This window comes from Anoplolepis gracilipes, chromosome 5 (genome assembly GCF_047496725.1).
Source record: "Anoplolepis gracilipes chromosome 5, ASM4749672v1, whole genome shotgun sequence".
NCBI lineage: Eukaryota > Metazoa > Arthropoda > Insecta > Hymenoptera > Formicidae > Anoplolepis > Anoplolepis gracilipes.
Window position 1 is genome coordinate 11,957,095 of NC_132974.1, and position 27,144 is coordinate 11,984,238.

At 27.3% G+C, this 27,144-nt stretch overlaps 1 protein-coding gene across 4 annotated transcripts in view; it reads right to left on the minus strand.

Annotated features, from left to right (window-relative positions):
* The window catches only part of LOC140666126 (ester hydrolase C11orf54 homolog), a 68,757-nt gene that overhangs the window by 331 nt on the left and 41,282 nt on the right, over window positions 1-27,144 (minus strand). The window contains exons 1-5 of one of the 4 annotated variants that reach the window (XR_012046709.1): window positions 26,909-27,095; window positions 1,554-1,686; window positions 856-1,032; window positions 409-532; window positions 57-250 (exon numbers count right to left, since the gene is read on the minus strand). Coding sequence is in view for 1 of the 4 variants with exons in the window: in XM_072892960.1 (XP_072749061.1) it covers window positions 614-691 (78 nt within the window). In the remaining 3 variants the exon portion in view is untranslated. Of the gene's footprint in view, window positions 1-56; window positions 251-408; window positions 692-855; window positions 1,078-1,553; window positions 1,687-26,908; window positions 27,096-27,144 lie in introns of those variants that run through there. The other 3 variants (XR_012046708.1, XR_012046710.1, XM_072892960.1) reach the window with 3 other exon arrangements.

Sequence of the window (27,144 nt, forward strand, 5' to 3'; positions counted from 1 at the left end):
TTTTAATACTTAGGCAAAGAACGTTCTACATATCCTGTATAATTACATATACATACTGTACAATTAGAAATAGCATTCCAATTTGGGTTACAGCTCAGAATTGTGCCCATTGCTACTAAGGACGTGTCTAACTTAAAATAATGAAGCCAATCCTGAATATCGCTTGGTGTTTGTAACCGAGTCTCCCAAGAATATGACAAAACGTGACACTGTATTTTTCCACTTTTCGTCACAAATGTATCACCTAAGCCTGTAACAATAAATATAAAAAAATTGTCTATTTAGTTTGTATTATAATATAGAGAGAGATGTGCAAACTTCGTTGAATTTATTCTATGAATTTATCTCTATGTTTATTTCTTCCAATAAAAATCTAAAATATTAAATACATTCGATTATATTTCTTACCAGCCACTTGAGTACGAGAACGATAAGAATACTTCAAAAGAGTGCATTTTGCAATGCCGGTATAAAGTCAATACTTTTCCGTTTCTTAGCGTGCACTTTGAAAACTTGTCCCTGTTTGCCTTTGCTGATGAACAAATTGCCATATGGATAGAAATTAGAATCGGAATTATTTACTGATTCCAATGCACAGTTTCCCGTTTTTTTATCAAGGAATGCTAAGTAACTTTGATTGTTGACTTTCGTTATATACATTAGTTTTCGAGAATGACGTATTCATAATAAGCTGTACACCAATAACATTCATAAAAAATAACAATATAAAATAAAATTTTGACACGTTTATAATATAAAGTTAAAACTAATAATAAATGAATAAATGTCAAAACTAAGCAAAAATAATAATAAAGCAACAATTTATATTCTGTTTGTGTGAATGATAATATATACCTCGCCAAACTGTCCATTCGATTTTCGTGGATAAACACTTGCTCCAATGACAAAGACATCATCGTCATCATAGCAGGTTTCTAAAAATTTTTTCAAGTTGTATGTAAATGGTAATCGGTCGTGGAAACAGGGTTGACATACCACCCATTTCTACGAGTGTCGGGTCGCCGCATAATCCTACAAATGACATTAAATTTTAAGGCAAAATGTGTGATAACAACAACGTACAAATACACACGTAGCACTAATATTACGATTTTAATAATTTGTATTTTAATGTAATTTGTATTTTATATATGTTTAAATAAAAAAATGTTTTACATAATTATATGGTTTAATTTAATTTAATAATATTTTCTAAAAAGGCTATATAACCAGATGAGCATACAAAAAGTGTCCCCGACGAGTTTTCAAATAATACTTGGCCTGTCATTTCCTCATTGTAAAAAAAAAAAATTTCCTCAAAATTTCAGCTCCTTATCCTTATTATTTCCTGAGTTATCGAGAAAAATGTCATTTTCAGTTTTTATTTTTCTTTTCTGTAAATTTTTGAATTAATCCCATATCGATTTTTTTCTAAATACTTATCAACGAAAGATACAAAAAAAATATTGAAAACTCGTCGGGGGCACTTTTTGTGTGCTTATCCGGCTATAGTCTTTCTAAAAAATCTTTCTGTTTCGTATATATTCGCTTACGCTTAATGTAGTAAATTTCTAAATTCTTTTTTATCTGGTGCGGCAAGATTAAAAGGTTCCTTAATCAGATCAGGACAATCTACCCATTCGACTGTGATCTCTTCAAAATTACTCTTAAGCTCATATCGTAGAACTAAACACATAATAATATATATGCATATTAAAGCATCGCGAATAATGTTTTATTTTAAATAATGAATATTATAAATATTTATTGTCAGCAAAATAGTTAGTATCAGGTACAAACAAGTTTGTCTCTGCTACTGTAAGTTTATGCATCGTATCACTCGAGGAATCGGAACACATTTGTATCTTATGTGTAGCTTTCTAAAAAATATACAAAATTATTAAATAAGTACAGAACAAAGTTTGTAGTAATTAAAAAATCGACTAATCGTAATATTTTTTTAATATAATAGCGCGCAAGCACACACACACACGCACGCACACACACAAAGACTTAATAGAGTATAAATTAATTATTGTATAAAAAAATTTTAATGAGTTTTAAGGATTGATAAATTTGTGTGTTTACACATTAGGCAATTTAAATTTATTTGTAAGTTTTATGCAAATCTTGTTTTCAAAAAATAAATAAAGCTTGTAAAAGCTGAGTAAAGTATTCATTAGCAATTTTATTTAAATTTCTATAACCAAAGTATTCGATATTAAATATTATATTTATATAGGAAATAATATTTCGGAATCATTCGAAATCCACAATGGATTAAAACAACAGGCGATGCTTTATCCCCTCTTTTATTTAATTTAGTTTTAAAATACATGTATGGTCAGACCCATACAAGGAGGCAAAGAAACGGAATTACTCAATTATTAGCGTATAAAGATAACACAGGTATCTAAACTATTAAAATTTCGGCTACTATCACAAAATCTAAAAGTTAGAGCTATAAGTATAAAACAATAATATTACCGGTAGTTTTGTATGCATGCGAGACCTGGGTCCTTACAAAAGAACGAAAAGAATAAACCTATTGTTAGAGTATTTGAAAATAAAGTACTTAGGAAAATATTCGGAGCAAAAAAAGACAAGGTCAGCAGAGAATATAGGAAATTATACAACCACGAGTTTGATGACTTTATAAATCGCTTAACATTGTTGTTAAATAAATAATAATATTTTATTTCTAAATCTGCTAATATAACTTTATAATAAAAGAAACATTTCTATTAAATCTTGCAAAGAATGCTCTTCTTTCCATTATATTTTCTTTTTTATACATTTATCTTTTTTGTAAAATATATAACTTTTTATAAAAATTTTTTTAAAATAATAGAAAATAAACTACACGTGTCTAAATGTATAATGTATTTCACCTACCAATACATGTATTAGATTTTTACTTTGGAATAGGCAATCATGTGACAAACACGTGGCGAAAGACTCGTACAATTCTTGCCTTTTATTAACACAGTTTTCAAGTGAAAATAAAAAGAAAACAATTGAGACGATAAATACCACTAATACTTTCTTAATAAAATTAAAAAACAAAAGATTTCTTTACTACACGAAATCGGCAGCCGCTTTCTACAATCGATCACATGGCTCTGCTCCGAAATCGAGTATAGATTGGGTGCATTCAGAAGACAAACCGCTCACTGAGCGTTCAGTGAGCGGTTTGTATTCTGAATGCACCTATTGCCTCGTTCTGAAAAAGCGCCATCATATTCGGCTAAACTCGCTTGCGCGCTACTTTTGAAAAAAAAATATTTACAAATATAATAATGTATATTTTATTAAACAGTTATATGAGGTGATTATTCTACAATAGAGCCCATTTAAATTTTAATAATTTTGTCAAATTTGAAAAAGATGATCCTTTTTAGATCGCCATAAATACTAATAATACTATCACGAAATATTTTGATAATAGAGCATCTTATCTGATGTGAGATTTTATAAAACAGATAACGTAGACAAATATAACGATCATGGAGAATGTTTGAGAGTCAAAATTACATGTCTTATCAGATAGTTTGAATGAGCCAATAATATTATGTATAGGAATTCACATAAAGTATTCTTGATAAGAAATAATGAATATAAGAATGATAAAAGAATAAAAAAATAATCAAGATAATATCGATAAATTTACAGAAAATTAAGCCGACTTTTAAATTGGTTATCAAGCTATGATAATCCTACGACATTTAAAATAAGACGTTACAAGTTGACAAGTGTACTATTTTTGTTGATATTATATTGTAAGAGTCATGTTTATTTATAGGCATTACCTAGGGGTTCAAAAAATATAGAAGTTTTTTACCAATACTGTATTTTCCCGATTACCACTAATAAAAATTTTATGCTTTTATTTATTTAATAAAATATTGTTTTTTTTATAAATATGTATAGTAGTAAAAAAATATTGTTACTGTAAATATGATAAAATCAAGATATAACGCAATATTCGTGCCATCAAAATCTTACAATGCCTGTTTGCATATGTATAATAATAGAGTTAAAAACATTAATTGCTTTTTAGACGATCTAAGAATCATATTATAACGTATTAATATAATTTTAATATACTGTTTCACATGGATGGATATGTAGATTTCTATGTTTTATATTTCTTTGAATTCAATGTGAGAATTAGACATTTATTGGATAGCAACTAAAATATGTGTTGCTAATTTGACATAATATTTTTCTTAAATTTTTACCGTTGTGTTAAGAAATATACTATTAGTTTAATAAGGATGAGGTAAAGAAAACAATGCTTGTAGGAAAGCATTTCATTTAGACATCAATTTTAGATAGTGCGTTGATTTCGCAGAAAATGATTTTTCTGCAAAATTGATAAGTGTACAAGGCACATGCTTTTCTTGATATATTTACCAAGACTTAATCATATTTTTAATTTTTATTCTCGAGAATTTTATAAACCCTTTTTTACCGCCCTAAAGAGACGTAGGCAAAAAAGATAGTGGAGTGAAATTGCTGAATCGGGAATCGAACCCGAGTCTTTTGCTTGAAAAAAATTTTAAACTTAATTAATAAATTTTTAGCAATTTTATTAAATTTTTGAGACACTTGAGCAATTTTTTATGCAATATTGTATTCTAAAAGTTTTAAGAATATATCAAAGAATAATTCAAAGCCGTCCGAATATTAGGATGTCTATCAAATCTCTTTACAATATTGTTCAAGCATTTCAAAATAGAGTAAAAATTTTTTCCACAAAAATAATCTATTTGTTAGACATTAAAACACATCAATCGGTTTTCTTTCGTTTACTTTGAATAGTCATTCGAGATGAAGCGTTCAGAGTAAAACGCTTAAATAGTCAACCATGTAAATCTATCTTTTCAGAGTGCCCCGGAGATGCATCAGTTGCAACTCGTTCGCAGTTACAGAGCTCGCAGGTAGAGCCAACGTTCGTCGGATCTCTTGGCCACATAACGAACGAACGAATGAACGAACGAACGAACGAACAAACGAACAAACGAACGAACGAACGAACGAACGAACACCTCCTTGGGGCGAAACGCGCGCTGATTCACGAAATTTATTTGTCGAAAGTTTGCTCGTTAAAAGCGCGCACGGAAATACGCGTACAGACACACGTATACGAGAAGCATATACATGTACATATTCTGTACGATTTACTTGTCGTGGGCACATCGGATAGCGTACTCTTTCTGGCGTTTCGTTTCGCTTTTTCCTTTTTTTTCTCCCTCGACACTAGCTGCGCAACAACGCTGCGAGCGTATCTGCCGGAGAGATAAGCAACGAGAAAAGCACCGAGCGAAGGTTTCCACGATTCACATTCCTTTCTTTTGCACCCTTTTAACGCGAGTATCTCTTGCGTTTCTGCAGTCTTTTAATCCTTCACTGGACAGTGACTCATCTGAAGACATAAGTACTTCGCGCCTAACTGTCCGTAATTTATAATTAAATTATTCGCCGGAATTTTTACGTGATTATTTTAAAATCTTTTAAAAATATTATAAAACATTTCTTTTCTTTAAAGGAAATATTATCTAAAAAAATAATTTTTGCAATCTTATTAAACCATTGTGTTTAAAATCAAGGTTGACGTTTTTGAAGATTATATAGTATTACAATATAAAAAAAATGAAGAGTTTTATTAATATTAAATTATTCTGACTGAAATAAAATATCTGAATGATAAGAAGAAAAAGAAAAATTAACTATTATAAAAATATTAACGTGAATAAACTTACAATCTACATAAACAAAAATTTTGTTTAATTTAATAAGGAACTTATATTAATTATATAAATGAAAGATATTAAGTATTTAATTCTAACAAAATAAATACTTTTCTAGAAACCAAATATATTTACTTAAAAACTATTAATTCGCTATTAATCTAATTGTTCATAAATAATACGGTATTTTGTAAGACTACTTTTGTCATATCAAGGTTAATGGCTTGTGAAATGACAGGAATTAAATTGAAAAGAAAAAAAAACAACACAATAAACAAAAAAGGCAATGAAAAAAAATTAAAACTACCAGTATCTGAAGTTTTGCAAATGGATCCTGAAGGTAGAAGTAAGTACCAGAACCTTAGGATGAGAAGAGCACTACGATTTGCAAAATAGTCTGTAAGGCTCTCGATATTTTGAGAATTCTTTGTGCATCGACAAAGAGAGAGAGAGAGAGAGAGAGAGAGACATACACTTCTTATTCTTTTCTTAAGAATATTTTCATGGGTTAAAATAATAACCAGGGCCTCATGGAAATCAAGTGTAATTCACGTAATTTGAGAAAAATAGTACTCAGGATATCGACCATACGTGTTTGTGCTGGCGTCAGAAAGAAGTCGATTTCTCAATACTGTATCTGACTAGAAACGCATTCTTTGAATTGATCGTCCATCATTGCATTGTTGCTCGTCGATAATTAATATTTTTTTTCCATTTGTTCGTTGATGGAATAGCTCCTCTGAACACTTTATCTGAATGCGTCTTGAGAAAAAGAACACTTGTAGGACTCAACACATGACTTGCACTTCTCATAACACGTGCTTTTAGTGTTTAGTTTTAGGGTAACCGGTTAAGAGAACTCAGAATAAAAGTTTTTTTAAATTTTAGATATTCAAGCTTAAGTTATTTTAAGGAAAAATTACTGATCCTCTTACAGATATTTGTAATCAGCAGAATCCTTTTCATCTACGTATAGAGCGATTTTTTTGGAAAAAAGGTTGATATAAAATTTCTAAAAAACGTACTGCTGACAGCGAGTTGCCGAGAGTCAGGTGTAGCTGTCCCCCGAATTGATATTCTATTTATTATAAATTTTTAAGAGCAAAAATGCAAAATCCGATTCTATACGTAGTTTCTTATTTTTGTAAAAATTAATATGAGTTTCTATCTCTTTTTAACGCAGAGTAGTAGTCCTTTTCTCAGTGATGGATACCCCCACTAACTTCATGAGCAGTCTATTCTATTGTAAGTCTATGTTGATAGCAAAAGGAATGCTTTGAGTATCGGTAGTAGACGACTGGCGCGCAGCTTAAATTTTTGCATGATTTATTTTCCAAACACATTGAGTAATAATAAGAAGAAAATGTATATTTTTTATTTTTATTATAAAAATACTATCTTATTTATTAAAATATATTTTTACTTATTATTAAAAGTAAAAATAGTATAAAGATTAGTTTAGAAAAAGAAAACAATCAAGTGCTTGCAAAACTATTGAAATTGTCAGATTCTGCATAGAATTAAAATTTATGTAAATGCCACGTTTTTAGTCCTATTGATGATATATGCTTTAATAATATTTATATGTTTCCATTAATATGTATTAATGCATATAAATCATATATTTATATTCCACAATTTTTACTGTATGCGTATTTTAGAAAATATATAATAGTGTATATATATATATATATATATATATATATATATATATTTATTTATTTATTTATATATACAATGTGTAATAATATATAAATAAATTAGTACTTTAATAACAACTTTATAATATGACATCATTATCTATTCTATTTAGTAAATATATTATAAATAATATAAATATGTATATTTAATATTTAATTGTTGTCTTTACAAATTTTTAAAATATGCAAATTAAAATATCTTAAATATAATATTTTTACTTTAACTATTTTATTTCTGATCACACATTTAAATAAAATTACTAATATAATGCTCCATAAATCTATAAGATTAAAGGAAGAAATACAATAAGTTGACGATAAGTTGCAAACTGATTTCGATCGTGTGGCTTTTACAGAGAAAGAGAGAGAGAGAGAAAAAGAAAGTTTTTCTCAGTCTTCTCAGTTGTCTCAGAATTTTTAATTTTTGCAAGATTAAACATAATTATTTCCGTCGCGCTTTTATCTTTCTCTCTTTTCCTCTTGCTACTCCATATGTAATTAGCAAATGGAAACTAATTCACAACGCTTCCTTGAAAGGGAGTCCTTCCTTCCTGTCGTTTATTTCTATTTCTTTCTACTAGCGCCACTCTTGCATTTTTACTTATTTGTCCAAAGTATGATTTACTGAGAACTGTAATTAGCGAAATCTCTATGTAACCCTGTCGAGATTAATACATCCGCGTAAAAAAAAAAAAAACTTTTTCTTTCCTCGTTCGCGATGAAAATTAAGAAACGTGGCAAATGTCTAAAAATAAGTAAGTAAGTATTTTTTTATTGTAGTCTACATAAGAATTGATGTAAGTAAAATACTGATAATCTAATATAAATAAAATTTTAATATATATCTTTAAACGTATGTTCTATGTACGTATATGTATTTAGTTAAATATTCTAAAAATTTTAACTAAGAACGTTGATATAATATAAAATAATTAAAAATTTGAAGAGTCATAAACAGGTTTTTATTAAAAAAAAAGTTGGACTTTAATTGTTGACAGTTTTATTCTTTTAATTGTAAAAAATATGATTCAAATCTGATTGTTTTCTTAATGATTTGTTTAAAAAATGAAAACTATATTACACTCGACATATGATTACAACAAAGATTGTAAGTTGTGTTATGCAACAACCGTCATATACCGCGAGCATAGATTCTAATTTACTGGTAATTTGTATTTGTGTAGTACTACTTGTAACTTGTTCCCTTTCGTAACAGACACCATTCACAAGTTCGTGAATATAGTTTGCCAGAAAATAATCAGAAATTTTTAATTTTAATTTTAAATAAATACTGTACTATATATTCTCGTTTGTATTTCTTAGAAATAAATTATGTATAGAATGGAAGAATAAATATTTCATTATCAATAACATTTAATTTCGAGGAAAATATCTTAATTATAATATTCATATTTTATTTTTTATGTAATAAAATGTATACTTATTTATAAAAAATATCGTGTAATAAATAATAAATAAATTATTTCTCAAATACACTTAGAATATCAATGATTTTTAACTTACATTTATATCAACGTTTTAATTCTATTCACGTTTATTTTCTTTGAGAAAAAATAAATTAAAACAATAGAATACTATATGTATATAATCGTGATATATGTTGTACAAGAGATTCTACGTAGCTCCATTTTTACTACACTTTACTTATTAATTTATTCCCTCTAATATTCCCTCTAAAAGTCTTTACCTTAATTTGTACTATAAATAGTCAAACCTCAAACTCTAGCAGAGAGTTGCTTTTCACCATGTCAATTGCATTGACACATGTATGTGACATAGACAATGGACATCTTTTAATTTCTAGCTTGGTGTTCCACATAACAAGGGTATGCTTACGTTAATCGCGAAACGGGTGTCAGAGACGACATTCGCGTAAATAAAGTACGAGGCCGGTAACGAGCTTAGCTCGCGAAGTGATTTCGGACTCGGGGATGATGCTGGGTATTCACCTACGCGCGGCTTACCTGCAGTTAAATCCACCTGGTGCAGTGCATCTCTCGGCCGAGGGAGGGAGAAGGGGGAAGGTTGCAACATGGCCCTCTGGGACCGGAACAACAGTCGCCGGTGCGTTCTGACGCACGTAACGCACGTCTCCGACGTAACGCGGAAAACCGGACGGCCGTTGCGGAATGCTAACGCCCGCATTAATACAAACTAGACGACAGAACGTAATTAGCACGGTGCAGCCTGGCTGCGTCGTGTTATTCTAATGCACTCGCAGTTGCCACACATATTCGCCAACGAACGGCATGAGCCCGTTCACTTTTGACACCCCGTGAATGAGAATCGTACGGCGGCTCTAAAGCGAGGGTAAAAGATATCAATTGGTTTTTTCAATGGCGAGAACCCGTAGAAAATAAATTAATTTATTTTTTGAGATGCGTTTCTACAAAATTTTCCGAAATTTTAGATCTTGATTTTAATATATATATATACCAAATAATTTAAAAATCGTTAATAATTTTTAATCATTAGAATATTAAATATTAATATATATATATATATATATATATATTATTTGTAATATATAAATATTTATTTATAATAATTTCTAGTAATAACAATAATATGATACTAATATTGATAATGTATACTAATTTGATATATATATATATATATATAATTATTAGAAAAATTTATTGAAAATAATTGCTCGCGCTCTTTACGTGATTTAACTTTCATGGATCTGTTTCCTTAACCTTTTTATATTTTTTTTGTTACATTTCTTACATTTTTATATATTTTACAAAATATTTTTTTTTTTTTTTTTTTTTTGCAGAGTTGATAAACAAGTAAAATTACCTCTGAAAACACTTTTTTCCACAAAATTCTTGTTGGCTACGTGATGATATTTCTTGCACATACATCTGAAGTTAATGATATCCTCACTGCTGACATCATTGTAGCCAAGAATGATATATATCACCTCAGGTAAGCACATTATAGTAGCCATTACAAAAAGAAGTTTATTTAAAAATTTTAAGAGTAAAACGCAAAAATAGTAATATAATTCAAGAAGATCAAACTAAACTATTCGCGTATCATTAATACTCTATTTATATATCTATTATAATTATATAAAATCTATTAAGAAACTTGTATTTTTATGTACTTTTAATTGTATTTTTAAGAGCACGTGCGTCTTATACGCTACAGAAATTTTTAACACTTTCGTTTACTCCTATTCTGGAATTATCTATAAATCTAAAAGTTCTCCCACTTTGCAGTTGTCATATGACTTTGCGTACATCGGAAAATATTCTTTTGAAGCTAGACAGAGTCTTTCAGGTAGTGCACACTAGTGAGAAATCCTTCGTGTTTTGAATTTCAAAGAAATTGCTTGTCTTTTATTGCACTGTCCCTGGCATAGTGAAATACATATTTAAAAAATATTAAAACAAGTTATATTTAGAAGAATACATAATATTAGTTTTCAATTTTTATTTATGAGAAAAAGCAATTTCTTTATATATATGTCGAAAATATTCTCTAAAAATTTTAAGTCAAATTTATTATAAAATAATGAGAAATAATGATGTCAGTAAATTAAGCGCTCAGGCACGTCACGTAGTCTTCTCCTTGTGTCTATACATATCCGTTTTTTATCGTTAAGCTGTGTTCTCTATTGTGAACAATATTTAATTAATATATTTTGCTCTAATGTAAATTTCTGTAAAAAATTATTCTTAATATTTTACTGCAAATCTGCTTTTATTTTTTTTTCTCTATATTTTTCTTTTATTTACATTCATAGAATTTCTTTTCTTTTTAATTTTTTTTATGAAGTTCCAGAAAGATAAATATATAATTAATTTAAATGTAAAAAATATGTTTATTTAGTTTTGTCCTTCTTGCACTTTCATCAGTAAAAATTATAATCTAACCCAACCCATATCTGTAATATAGAAAGTTTTAGAAAGCATATGTATTCTTTAATGCTAGGACTAATAATGAACAAAAAGTTAGATATACATATTCTTCCAAACAATTTTTTTTCTTTTCAGAAAGAATAATACTTTGAAACTCGAAGAGTTTCAGATAGTGCACAGGGTGTACTTCCCAAGAGACCCTTCGATGAAATTTATCTCTTGCAAGCACAGTCATTTGACAACAGTGGAAGAGCATTCAGATTTACAGATAGTTCAGAATATAGAGGAACGGAGTGTAAAGAATTTAGTGCTCTCTACAGACAAGATCAAATATCATTGCTGTTGATTTCGTGTGCTTTTAATTATATTTTTAGCTTTATTTATTGTGTTTTTAATTACATTTTTTATGATATACTAAACGCTTTATAATGGCTACAATAGTGTGCTTGCCTGAAGAGGTAATAGACATCATTCTTGGCCACGATGATATTAGTATTGAGGATATTATTAACTTTAGATGTGTGTGCAAGTAATTCAAGTGTGCAGCCAACGCGATTATAAAAAAAAAGTTTTTTCGGAGGTAATGCTTTGTCCGTAAATTTTTCGAAAGTTTTATTTCATTAACCTATAGCACAATGTATCATTTCTGTAAAAAAATGTACTTTATAAAAATGATATAGATAAAAAATATTTTCTATTAAACGATTAAAAAACAAAGTTTCACAAGCTATTAAGAGCTACACGTGAATAGTAATACGCTAGTTTCGTAAAGAATTAATTTTTTCGCCTACGCTTTTTTTTTAGAAAAAGATAAAAAAGAATTTACAATCTCAAATTGAGATTTATTCAGCAATTGGTATAAATTTTTGGCTATTTATAGCCAAAAAATTCGTGCTCTGTACACATTTAAGTGGAAACAAATTAATTTTTTATGAAATTACAAGTATCCTAAGGAAATTTTTTTTAATAGATACTTCTCTGCTCCTAGAATCGCTTTTCTTTTCACTATAATATTTATAATAAAAAATGAACATATTATACATATATGTATTATATGTGTAATATACTTTTTTATTCAAAGTCATTTGAAGATTAACATACCTTGTGTGATTCAATTTTTTTGTAAAGTACATTACTACGTTAATGAAAATATGTCATCTTATTTAAAGAATGTCCTGCTTATAAAAGATGACATTAGAAAAAGAATTTTATAATTCTTGTCAGGATATCATTTCTTTTAAATCGAATAATTTTGCTTTTGACATTTCTTCATGTGATCAAAAAAAAAAACAGAAATTTTTTAAGTGCTCTAATTAGAATTAGAAGGTACACCATGTATTTACATCTATTCTGTTATATTTTGTAATTTTATTTTTTTATATATATGTTATATATATTATCATTAAACTTGTCACGTTTTTACACCTAAAGAATACATTGTTTTTCTAATTCCTTTCTATTTGTTTAGTTATAAGTACACGCACGCACTACTCCCTGGCACATTTTTCTTTTCATTTTTTTATGATTTTTTTTATATATAGGAGGTTTGTTTAATTTTTTATGTTGTCTGTTGGTAAATGTAATATAAATAATTGTAACTTTGAGGGGAGCAATAAAGTTTATATATATTTATTTATTTATAACAGGTGGCCTAATTTAAAAATGAAGGTTTTTTTTTATAAACCTTTCGTAGACTTTTCTTTTTCTTTTATGATGGATGAGATTAAAAGCTTGCTTGTTCGATTTCCAAGGTAAAACTAAATACAATATAAATTGAAATATTATATACTAATCTAATAAGAATCTTTACAGCTTCATAGAATGCGTATTTATTGAACAGTTAATATATACATTTTTCAGAAGAGTTGGTTGCGATTTAAGAAAAAGGTATATCATTATACAAATGCTTGAATCGGTAAACATGTCAAAGCTTTTCCATATTGTCCGTATGTCCAATGATTCAAAGCTACGTACAGAATGTTATGCTACTATTTTAGCAAAAAAAATTTCAACTCCGAAAGATTGTAATTCAATCGTCTGTAAAAGCGTCATTAGATAGCATCAGAGATGTTCAAAATGGGTATCTAAACTCATTTGAAATACAAAATGCAAAAAAATAGTTGGAATCTTTCCATTTAAAAAATATAAAATGTAAAATAATTTTCAGACACCTATTTGAAATAGAAAATGAAAATATGCATTTATAAAATGGTTTTCTAAAATAAAAATGGTTTTTTTAAATCTTTATATTTTTATTTATTTATACATATATATATATATATATATATATATATATTTTATATTAATATATATATATATATATATATATATATATTTTATATTAATTTTTTTAATAAACTTTTTTACATTAATTTTTTTAATAAACTTAAAAACATTGATTGGTTGTAGAATAAAGAATTTCTAGAGACTCGAGAATTTTCTTCCCTACAGCCAATCGACAGGCTGGAAAAATTTATCCTGCAATATCAGTTTTAGACCTCTTGCCCATGGGAAATGCACGCGGCAAAACGCGACGCAGTAGCCAATGAGCGCTAAGAAAACGCCACGTTGATTAAATTTTTAGTAATTTAGTAGTATTGTTTATAAAAAATGCATTTGAAATAGAAAAATATGGATAATAAAACCTATTTAAATGGAAATGTAAAATAGGTTTTAAAACAATACTTTTTTAATACAAAATAGGCATTTTACATTTTGTATTTCCATTTTAAATGCATCTATTTGGAAAATCCACATCTCTGGATAGCATCACGTATGAGGTATGAGTACTGAATTGCCTCAGAGAAAAACATCCCGATCATTCCATATTCTCGATGCCCGCCGAAGATTTTTACTATCGGAAAATCAACGTCGAAAATACTTGGAACGAAACAGAAGAAACGCAGATTATTAATTCAATCGGTGAATATTTATTGGGCAAATTAAACTTATCGAAAGAATTGAAATACATGTGTGTAGATTATGTAAGTTTATATATTATAACACGTTACAGTTATGATAAATTATTCTGTGAGGACATGGAACCATGTTATGTCGTTATATGGAAAAATTTTCTTTCTCTAATTAATTTCTATATTATAATTTTCGGCATAGGTGTCAGGAAGTAAATGTGGCGAAGAATTAATTTTATTAATAATATGTTACTGCGTGGCCAGTAGATTTGGTGTAGGTTTCCAAATAATACTAGAACATTCCAACCGGCGTTTCTATCTACGTTGGAATCCAAGACGGTAAGTATAATAATAGATTAAAAATTATTTGATCTTTCGACATTTTTACTCTTATCATATATTATGATTTATTGTTTACAGTAATAGGAATAGTCTAGAAATGGTAACATATTTTACTGTAAGATCTAACGAATTCCCAAGTGGTTTTATGATCCAACGGTCATCATTAAACGGTACTATATTATATATGTGATCAGAATACAAGGTTAGCCTCCAACTACATCTGTATAATTTCTATTAACATAATTAATAAATTCATTATGTATACATGTATACATTCATTATGTATACATGAATTATAAATATCTATAATTTAATGCAAAAATCTATTTAGAAATTATTATACTTGGCAAAAATATTTAATAAAAATGTAATCTTTCCAGACTTTAAAGAGGAAGGGTTTTCAAGTTCATGAATCAAGACCACAAGCAGCAAAATTTGCGGTTGGAACAATTGTAGTACATAAGTTTCAATCTATAGATTGTTCGACTGGCGTAATAATCGGATGGCATCGCACTAAGGACAGAAATGTTGTTACGTTCTCTAAGAGAAAAGGGAGAGATGTATTAGACTATTATCTAATGAGCTCTCTTAAGCTGGCAGGACCAAATCAGCAAAATCAAATGGGCAGGATCTAATGGATTATTTAGTACTTATTTTGTACTATTTCGTACCATCAAAAATAATTTTGTACCCCATGCCAATTCAGAAAAAATCGTGGCGCTGCTAACTTAATATTAAGCTAGCAGGACCAAAAGAAAAAATTAAAAAAATAAATAAAACAAAACAGATACAATTAGTACTGAATTTGTACTAATTTGTACCACCGAAAATAATTTTGTATCGCCGAAAATAAATTTGTACCCCGTGCCAATTAAAAAAAAATATTTTTTATTTTTTAAGCGTTTTTATTACGATAGTTGAATATTAAGTTAGCAGGACAACAATTTTTTTTTAATTGGCACGGGGTACAAAATTATTTTCGGTGGTACAAATTAGTACAAATTTAGTACTAATCAGATCAACTTTTGCTGATTTGGTCCTGCCAGCTTAAGAGAGCTGATATTCTTACGTGTAGTTTATCATAAGAGTTAATCAATTATGTTAACAATTGCTAATTATAAAGATTATAATTAGCTAATCGTATTTTAAAGAATAATACGGTATGTATGAAATACGCATACCTATTTCTTCGAATATCGCCATACATATGACAAGAGCAACAGCGCGCTACGTCTGTAAAGGTCGAGCGCCGAACATTGTGTGACGATGTAAGATAACAAATTCCTTATGCCTATAAAATAATATACGTAGGTATGCCGAAGATCCTTTGTAAAAAATAGTGACGCGTCCTTGTTTGTATCCTTGGTATGCGTGACGTAGGAAGACACGGCATAGGACATAGTGGGGGAGGGCAAGTGGGGGAAAGGACCGCCGCGTCGCGCAGAAAGCAGAGAGACGACAAAATTATTATTGTTCAGCTAACGCTCGAGAGTTAACAAGTATGTATTCGACATACATATGTCGTTTATATCAATAAAGTTTTTCTACTCATTGTCAGTAGCTTTCGATATACGATCTATCTGATTCTTTTGTAAAACTAGTTTACTTACAACACCTTTCGTTCTCGAGTTTCAAATTAATTTTATTAATAAATGAGTGTATTACAATTTTTCGCTTCACCATTCGATCCTGCGATTCGTATTATCTCAATCTGAAAATGATTAATATATTACATCATCTCAATCCGCGAAAAATTCAAAGTGCGAAAAAGCATGTAAGGTATATTTAAAGATTATTATTAGAGAAATATGTATTGCCCGTAATAAAATAATAAAACTAATAGTTAATAATATTAAATGGAAATCGCGAGAAGTATTGCTATGATATATTTGAAATAAGAATCACAACTAGATACTAGATATGATGAAAATCATAAAAATTAAACACACTTAGTATCATACGTTTTCAGATTTCCTCCGATTTGCATGTAAATGTAATTTTCCAATCATTTTCAGATTAAACGTATAATAATATATAAATTAGCTCTCTTAAGTTGGCAGAACCAAATCAGCAAAATCAAATGGGCAGGACCTAATGGATTATTTAGTACTTATTTTGTATTATTTTGTACCACCAAAAATAATTTTGTACTCCATGCCAATTCAGAAAAAATCGTGGCGCTGCTAACTTAATATTAAGCTAGCAGGACCAAAAGAAAAAATTAAAAAAATAAATAAAACAAAACAGATACAATTAGTACTGAATTTGTACTAATTTATACTACCGAAAATAAATTTGTATTCCGTGCTAATTAAAATTATTTCGAGAGCTTTACAAAACATTATGATAAAGTACTTTTTCATAAGTACTTTTTGAATTATCGGATCAACCTCAGATCTTGCCTTCACCGGCCGGATCAACCTCAGGTTTTACCGTCACTGGCCGGATCAACCTTAGGTCTTGCCTTCACCGGCCGGATCAACCTCGAGTTTTACCGTCACAGGACGGATCAACCTCGAGTCTTGCCTTCACCGTCCGGATCAGCCTCGTGTTTTACCTTTATCGGCCGATACACCTTGGATAATGCTAATGCCGGCAAATAGGATAAACTCGGGTAAGATGGCCATAGTTTTTTAAAATGCAAAAAACATACTTTTTTTAATAATGTTTAACATATTATCTTCACTGAAGCTTAAATTACGTAATATTATCGAAATCAAAAGGAAAATATTTAATAGAAATTTTATATTATCAAAATAGTACGACATAAGCATTGGCCATTTTACCCAACTTTTAAGAAAAATATGACCATAGTAACGGAAAGATAGCCATAATATTTATAAAAAATAGTGAAAACAAAATTAAAAATTATAGGTCATATAACAATTTACATATCTTTATAATATGTCTAACGTCGATTACGATAGCTTAACTGTAATTTATTTGACGTTATAACAGTTTTTAGTGGACAAATGAAAAACTTTGACGGTAGTCCAAAGTAAAAATATGATATAAGATTCACAATATCGTTATTTCGGACAATGTATGCACAGAAACTACTGTAAATATCGATTAGCTTTGATAATGACTAAAAAAGTGCACTATGTAGCGATTATTGAAAAAATTACAGCCTATGGCCATCTTGTCCGTATGGCCATCATACCCTAGTTTACCCTACTGTGATTTTCAAGTCTTATAACTCGTAAAGTACTTAATGAAAAAATACTTTATCATAGTGTTTTGGAAATCTCTCGAGATAAACTACAAGAATATATAGATGCAATAATATATAGAATGTTTTGTTTAGAAAATTAAAGATGACTTTTATAAAACCTTCAAACAATTGTTCAAGGTCGAATCAGTGGCACCATCTCATGTCCCCATCAAAACCATACAACTTTTGTCTGAATCATTTTTTTCATTATTTTCATATTTCTCGAGATATTTGCCTAGGGTGATTAAAATTAAACACTCTGTATATACAGAGAGTTCTGATAAAGGTGGGCAATTTTTCGTGAGCATGTAGAGCTGGTAAAAATAATCCCATAAGTTTCTATAAAATTTTATTCTATAATGCATTTCTACCGAGATATTTGTCTCTAAAGTTTAAATTAGAGAATTATCTTTTTTAAATAACTTTTATATTACTTTGTAGATCTTAATAAAACCCTTTTTTTATTATTAAGTAAAGATTTTTAAAATAGTATGATAGATTTTTTTATATCATCTCGAAGAGCCAGAATTGAATCACCTGTAAGTCTTCTAACTTACGAAACTTTAAAGCCGATAGGGTTTTTTATTTTTAAATTATGTTTTTAGATTCTTCTCTAGAAACATCTTTCTCTAAAAAAAATATCCTTGTTTTATTTGAGTAAAATTAACTATTTTCAAGAAAAACGTATTTGATTGATAAAAAGTAAACCTTTATTCGTAATAATTGAATAATGAAATTTTCAAAATAGTACAAAATAACATTGTGTATTAAAGAGAGAACAATTACTTGTAAAAAATTATTTATCACTGTAAAGAAATAAGAAATGATCTTGGGATATTATGGCGGACGCAGCAATCAGCTATTCGTCGTGCACGGGAATGCATTAGAGTCAGTGGAAGTCATTACAAACATTTTTTTAATTTGGCTAAATTTTCTTACAAACAAATTTTTGCACACAAGAAAATGTAAGCTCAACATCTTTAAATGAACAAAGTTCGGACTTATTAGAAATTGTAATGGAAGAAGACATTGCTACACAAACATCAGCAGAAGTAGGTACAAAAGAAAACTTTTTTTTGATAAACTTTTCCAACAAGCTTCTACTTTTTGAAGAAATACTAGACATCAACATCATTGATTACACAAACGTTGAAAATAGTTAAAAATAAGCAAATTAGATAACTGAGCGATTAAGAGCTAAACGCGGATGTTAGTGCGTTGATTTCGAAAAAAATAATTTTTCTGTGAAATTGATAAATGCACAATGGCACATATTTTACTTTGTGCATTTAAATTCTCATTTTGGAGAATTTTATAAACCCTTCCTTACTTTCCTAAAGAGACGTAGACGAGAAAAGTATCGAGACAAAGTCGCTGAATCGAGACTCGAACCCGAGTCTTTCGCTGGCCGTGCGACTGCTTTTACCACTGTTAAACAATACCATAGTTAAAAATCTTACCATAGTAAAAAATGTTACAGAGGAAGGTACCGCTCTCAAGGTAACACCAGCAGTACAAATGCAATTGGAAGATAATCAAGAAAATATTGTAAGTGTTAAAATAATTATTACTTTTAAGAAAATTAATATTACTTTTTTTTTAATAATATTTTTTTTAATTATAATTTATTTATAAATTTTCATTAATGTAAGTAATTAAAAAAGTAGAATAAAAATCGTAACACTTTAATACTAAAAGATATTTTTATTGATCAATATGAATAATAATAAAATTAACAATTTATATTAATATAATTATTAATTTAATTATCTTAATGTTTTAATTACTTGCATTTATATTGTAAATCTGTTTGTAACGATAATCTTTATGGTGCATAAGTGAACACTGATTCACAAACGAAATTCACTAACATAACATTCCATTCTTATATTTCGTTATTTTTTGTGATATGCTTTTTACTCGCGTTCTTTCTTATAGTCAATTAAAATACGTGTTTCTCAATTTGTCTTTCTCAACTTGTCAATCTGTATATTCATGGTATTTACAATATATTATTATAATTGTAAAAAAATTTGCTTGAAAGATTTATTTTTAGATTTATTTTGCATTTTAGTCTTACTTTATTGCCTAATTTTTATAAAAAGTCATACGACAATATTAGAGAATTTTTAAAAATTTGTGTTTGAATTATGCGCATTTTTGGTTTAAGATGTTTTATTTAGTTTCCATGTACAAATGTGCAATCTTGAACAAAAACTTGTATACTACTGGACGAAAATTGTGCAAATAATTGTACAATTACTTAAGATCTTTATTTTATTAGTTTACGTTATTATTTTTTGCTTACACTTATGCAACATGCTTGTATTTTTGTATCTATTTTTGTTTATAGAATATCGAAACATATGATATCACGGTATTTAAGAAACATGTCCAGTTAAGGAGAAAATTCCGATGGGCAGTACATGATGTTATGATTAAACATAGACCTGTAATAGACGTAGTAGCGAAATATGAATTTGATATTAGAACTTTACTATTAAAAATAGATATTTTAAAAAATAAAAGAAAGTATCTAAAAATGAAAATAAAGTACGAGACAGCAGTGAACAATGTTGTATCTAAAAAGAAAAGTATAAATAAAGTTATGAAACGCTACGGAGTTAACAGTAAAAGAAATAATTTGTTATAAATATCTTGGAGAAAAATACCAATTTGACAGGGAGATAAAGCCAAATTGTCAAGTAGAGTTCACATTCCTGGAAGAGAAGCGGTTTTTAGAGACTTTAGAGATATGGGCAAAGGACCGATTTCAACGGAATTCTTACTCTTCCACAGTACGTGTCTTAAAACAACTATCAAAAGTTGCTTATGAATACGCCAAAGAAAATGGGATAAAATATCCAGAAAGTTGGGATAAACATAAAAGAGCGGATATATCCTGGCTGCGAGAATTTGAACTGAGACAGTAATGAAATTCGTATTCTATTGTATTGTTCTACTAAAGGAGCTTCAAAGATTAAGATAAGTGACAAACAACAACTTTCGTCAACGTTTGATAAAAACGTTATCAGTTCAATAAATATTTTTAACATTCTGTAACTGACTAATCTTGATCCGTTTTCAAATTTCACTGTAATTGATTGTTGAAACAATAATAGTCTAAGAAAATAATATTTACTATTTTCTTTAAGTTAAATTTATAATTTTATTAAAAAGACTTTTTTAATAAAATATTACTTAAACTAATAACAGCATCCACAATTTTGCTTAAATGCCTAATCTATAAATTCAAAACTTTTTATTAAGGAAAAAAATATCAGTAAGAAAACTAAAATTTCATTAAGAAAACGACAAGATATATTAAAATTTTATTTTATTGATTTAAAACATAGCAATATGAAAGGGGCCTTCGCCCCCCCTCCCTCCTGCACCCACCCTGTCCACCTCGTTTGCGTGGAAAGTTGCAAACCCATGTAAACTTTGCTTTGCTTGCAACGTACATGCGAAGCGAAGTGGAAAATATTTTTAATATTAAATATTATTTATTATTAATTTTTTAAAATATATAATTAATAGAGGGCCTTCGGGGGAACCAAAGGCCCTCCTTGCACTGCCACGTGTGTGTGTGTGTGTGTGTGTGTGTGTGTGTGTGTATGTTATGAAAATATTCCTTCGCTCATATTTATATTATTCCATGCTAATAAAAATGAAAATGATTAGTACTATTGCACATGTTGTAGGAAAATTATAATATTTCAAAGTCGCATATCTCAGAAACCAAACGAGACCGCCAATTAAGTTATTAGGAAAAGTTGATCAGTACTTTCCTCTCTATAACATATATATTAAGGTCAACATCATCGGCGAGGTGTGACCTTTTCTAGATATTTACCAAAATATCTTATTTGACTATTTCTTGCGGCATTTTCGGCAAAATGATAATGTTTATTTTGAAAATTTACAGAATACTTTTAAGTTTCATTATTATTTTTCATACACTATGTCCTTTTTATCTTTTTTTCTGCTTTTTATATTTTATGTTATAATATATTTAATGTATGTTCATTTATGAAAGTTATCTACTTGATTAATATTGTAATTATTGTACAATTTATATTTTTATATGACTCTGTAATGATTGTAACGTGATGAAAATTTAGAGTGACTTCGACAAATGTCCGATTAACATTTCAAGTAATGAAATATGTGAAATTTTTAATTCAAATAAGATTACTTAAAATTCAGTTAAATTGCATTGATGCATACAAAGATTATTGTACAAAACATTGGCATATGTAATAAAAAAAGAAAAACAATTAACTGATACTAAGAGCATTATTATTGTTCAATACAAAATAATAATAATAATAATAATAATAATAATATGAGTTTAAACTATTATCTTAATGTTTACTTTTGTAGGTATATTATAAATTTAATAACTTTTAATGTACATACATAATATTCCGAGTCTTAAATTTAATCATTTTTATAATACTCTTTAATAGCATTTTTTATTTATAATTAAATAAAATACATGTTTCGTAATTCCTTAACTGCATTCCAAGTATTTTCATTGTGAAAAATAAATTTGTCTAGTAATAAATTGTTGAAAAATAAATTTGTCTAGTAATATTTGTTCTTTGTAATTTATTGTTTTACTAAAAGAAAATGTAGGATTATTATTATGACTAATGAACAAAAAATTTTGTCAATGTTTTATAAAAATATTTGATTTAAGTTAGTAAAATAATTCTGGCATTCTATAAATAACAAATTTTGATCTTGTTTCAAATTACTGTGATGAAATATTAAAATAATGATAAGAAGATAATATTAGTTGGTTTTTAAGATTTATATTTTAAGAATGATTTATAATTTCAAAACAGTTTTTAAATAAGAAGTGGCTAAAAAAAAAACTGTTTTATAAACGACCAGCCTATAAATTTAAAATTGTTGACAAATGGAAAGAAAATGTCGGTAGAAAAGCTAAAAACATTATTAAGGAAATTACAAATTTTTAAAATTATTAATTAGTCAGATTTGAAACAAATAGCAAAATAAATAAGATATATTAAATAGTAGAAAATTCTTTTTTGAAATATCTTCAACTATATATCTTACGGTATTTTTGATAAAACAATGAAGTTTGCATATACTGTGCATTTCTTTGTCTATCCTTTTCTGTTTTACTTTATATATTTTGTAATATATTTAACTAATTAATTTTATGTTATATTGTACGTGTAAATAGATCGCTTTTACTTTTCTAAATAAAAATTTGTTTAATAGTCCATCAATCAAAACTTTTGTGACTTTTGAATATATAAACTATTCAAATTATGTTAAGAATCGCCATTTTTAATGGTGTGAAGAAAAGAAACTGGATATTAACATAACAAATTTAAAAATAATACATTGTTGTCTGTATTTTTTCTATCTGTATTGTGTCATATTGACTTCACTTTTCAATTGCAAATCTACGATTGTATCAGTTTATAAAACATTTTTGCTTAATTAATATTGTAATTATTATATATAATTAAAACTTTTATATAACTTTGTATTAATGATTGTAGCGTGAGAAAAATAGTGACTTCGACAAAGGTCTGATCAACTTTTCAAGTAATAAAATTATTATTTGAATTTATTAATTTAAATAGAAATATTAGTTTTTTATTGTAGAAAACTATGATGACGGATTCTATTTCGTAAAATTAATTGCTGATTAGATTAATCAAAGTTTAGTCAAAATAATTTTTCTAAGTAATTTATTCACATCAATTATATACATCAAATTATATATCAAATATCATTTAAATAAATAATTTAAAAATTGTTAATGATTTTTAATCATCAGAACATTAAATATTAATATATACATATTATTTGTAATATATAAATATTTATTTATGATAATTTCTAATAATAATAATAATATGATAATACTAAAATTGATAACATATACTAATTTGATATGTATATATATTATACATGTAAATGTAATGATATTGTATATTAATATTAATTTTCCATAAATTAAGTACCTTCTATATATAAGTAAAATAATTTTAATAATTTATTTTTTAGCGTGTATAAACACAATTTTTAACATTTTATTTTAAAAAATTTATATTAATGTACAAGTATAGACTTTATGTGTTTTGCTAAAAGCAACACGTAATATTTCGATATTGCTCAACTCTCGATAATTACAATGATAAAGTATTTGAGAAAAGAGAAAAATTCGTAATTTTTTACTATAATATATCAATGCAATTGATGAGGATTATCCTTTACTTTAGAGAGGTAAATCATTTAAATATTTCTATAAATATCTTGTTTTTTCTACGTTTTAACACAAAAGAATGTTTTTTATAAAAGTTTTGTGACGTTGAGGGAAACAAAATAGTATCATTAGTTTGATCTTGGGTATAGATGTCAAAGTTATGTGAAAGACATCTTACAATTACTTAGTGTTAGTTTTTTAAATACAACCCCCCTAAATTTTATTTATATTTCTTGTATTATTCGATGTGAAAAATTTTAACGTATGAAGGCCAAAACCTGAATGGTTTATGAAATATTTTATATCTTTAATATAATTATAAATTATAAAATACATATTTCGAGAAAAATATTTATTTTTTGATTATTTTATTTTAATACTTGTATGATCAAAATAATGAGTGAAATCAATTGGTACAAACAAGTTAAAATAGTTTTTAAGAAAAAATATGTAGCTATTTGTTGCAAACTCAAAATCAACTTAATAGTTAGTACCGAAAATAACTTGCGAATGAATGTGACAAGAGACACTCTCTTTGTGTTTCTCTTTCATACACAGATGAAGAATTCTTAAATTTACAAATTTTTAAACGCGTATTATATATATATTATATATTATATATATATATATATATATATATATATATATATATAAATGTATATATATGTATATATATGTATATATAAATAATAAAGTTTTAATGGCTCCTATAACATTGACAAATGTAAATAAAACGGGCAACTTAAGGAGCAATTGAAATTAAAATTTTTAATGTAACAGTGAAATTTATTGATACATGATAATAGAAGTAACAAACTTATGAGTTGATAATAATAATTAAAATTAAAACGGTAGTACTGACGTTTCGATTCAATATCCGGTTCCTCTTCAAGTTTTATAAATTAACTAAATTACACCAATAAAAAAAATTTTTTCACGCAATCGGTCATAAATTTTAAAACGGAAATATAGTATAATGTTAACGGTTAAATTATTCTTGTGCGGAGTTCATGTCCAACCAAACCAAACGAAAAGATGACCGTAAAGACAATGTTAACTAAAGTTTAAACTTGTCACGCCACGAGGAATATTCTTGACGATTATCAATCTAACAATGTCTAACTGGGCTGGCGTTTATGACCATACGGTTGATTGGTATTACGGTTGTCAATTACCACTTGATTTGTGGAAAACTTATAGTGGAGGATTGCCAACTAACGACGGCTAGTTAACATTGTCTTTACGGTCATCTTTTTGTTTGGTTTGGTTGGACATGAACTCCGCACAAGAATAATTTAACCGTTAACATTATACTTCCATTTTAAAATTTATGACCGATTGCGTAAAAAAATTTTTTTTTTTTGGTGTAACTTAGTTAATTTATAAAACTTGAAGAGGATCCGGATATTGGATCAAAACGTCAGTACTACCGTTTTAATTTTAATTATTATTATCAACTCATAAGTTTGTTACTTCTATTATTATGTATCAGTAAATTTCACCGTTACATTAAAAATTTTAATTTTAATTGCTCCTTAAGCCCGTTTTATTTACATTTGTTATATATATAGTATATATAAATAGAGATATTAAAATAACGAGGTTCAAAAAATTACACATATATGAAATATATCTGAATAATTAGTAATCAAAATTATTTTATTTTTGCATTTTATATTCAATATGCATATACCTATTAACGTTACGTCTAATGGAAATTAGCGTTTAAATAATGCATGTCGGGACAGTTATATTTAATTCACGCAATATAAATTCAAAATTTCAAAATTGAACGAAACGGAACGGAAATTAAAATATTTAAGCTTCTTGCTCATTTATGAGGTAGTCATGCGTGGCTTTGTGACGAATCAAAATATTTATGTTGCAGAAATTATAAACAAATATCATGAGCATTAAAAGAAAAAGAAATCAGATTTATCACTGTAATTAATATTGTTCCTCATAATTATTAATTATGGTATGATATTACAATCAGAATTATTTATCTCATGACACGTGAGTTATAACTTTTAAGTTAAATAAAATACCATCTGAGTGTGCAAGTAAACTTGTAGCATCGGAAATTCCGAAAAAATAACGAGTGACTGTAGTGTTATGCATAAATACAATATATAGTGCCAACGTGTGACAATTGTGTCAAGTGAACTTCGTGCGACCGTAGTTACAGTTATTAAAGCAAATAGTTATAAATTTACTGAGAATAAATATCGTTTGAAAATAAGCGTGTAGGGGCATATCAAAATATCGAAAAAAACATATAAAATATTGTAAAATTAATATTGTAGTATTATGCGCAGATAATATCGGGTTAAAATTAAGAACGTGTGTCAAATAAATTTTGCATATAATATCAGGAATTACAAGAGTAAATATTCAGTATAGGAATCATTTTTGTACACAACAGGAGCAGAGTCAATACCACTTTATAGACGCAAATTATTTTCTGCTTTAAAATTTATAGCAATATTAAATTATATAATCGCGTTCAAATACAATTGTACAGAAAATGAAGTAAGAAGTACAATTTTTTTAAGCAGATGTATTCTTTACGTTTTAAAATGCAAATTTAAAAAATTTTGAAATACAAATTTTAAAATATAAAAAATCCAAATAATAAAATGACTTTACACTGAACATTTTATATATTTTATTAAATACTTTAAATATTTAAAAATTAAAATCCAAAATATTTTATGTGCAATATGTAAAATAATATGTATAATATAATAATGTAAAAAATGAATTATTGTACAAATATAAATAAAATAATTAATATTTTACAATTAACAAAAATAAATTAAACAAGTTATATAAATTGTTTACCTTATCTGTTCTGTTGTTGTCTGACGTTTTCTATTTCTCTCTTGTTCGTCTTTTGTTCCTTCCTTTTTCTTTATTTCTTTCTTTATTTCACTCACATATTTGTAAAAATATAAAACGTATTGTGATCGCGTGCACATAATTAGCAAAATATAATGATTACGTTTTACATTTTCTCAATGTTTTATCACACGCATTTATTATATTGTAATAAGAAAACAACTTAAAAACTGACAATG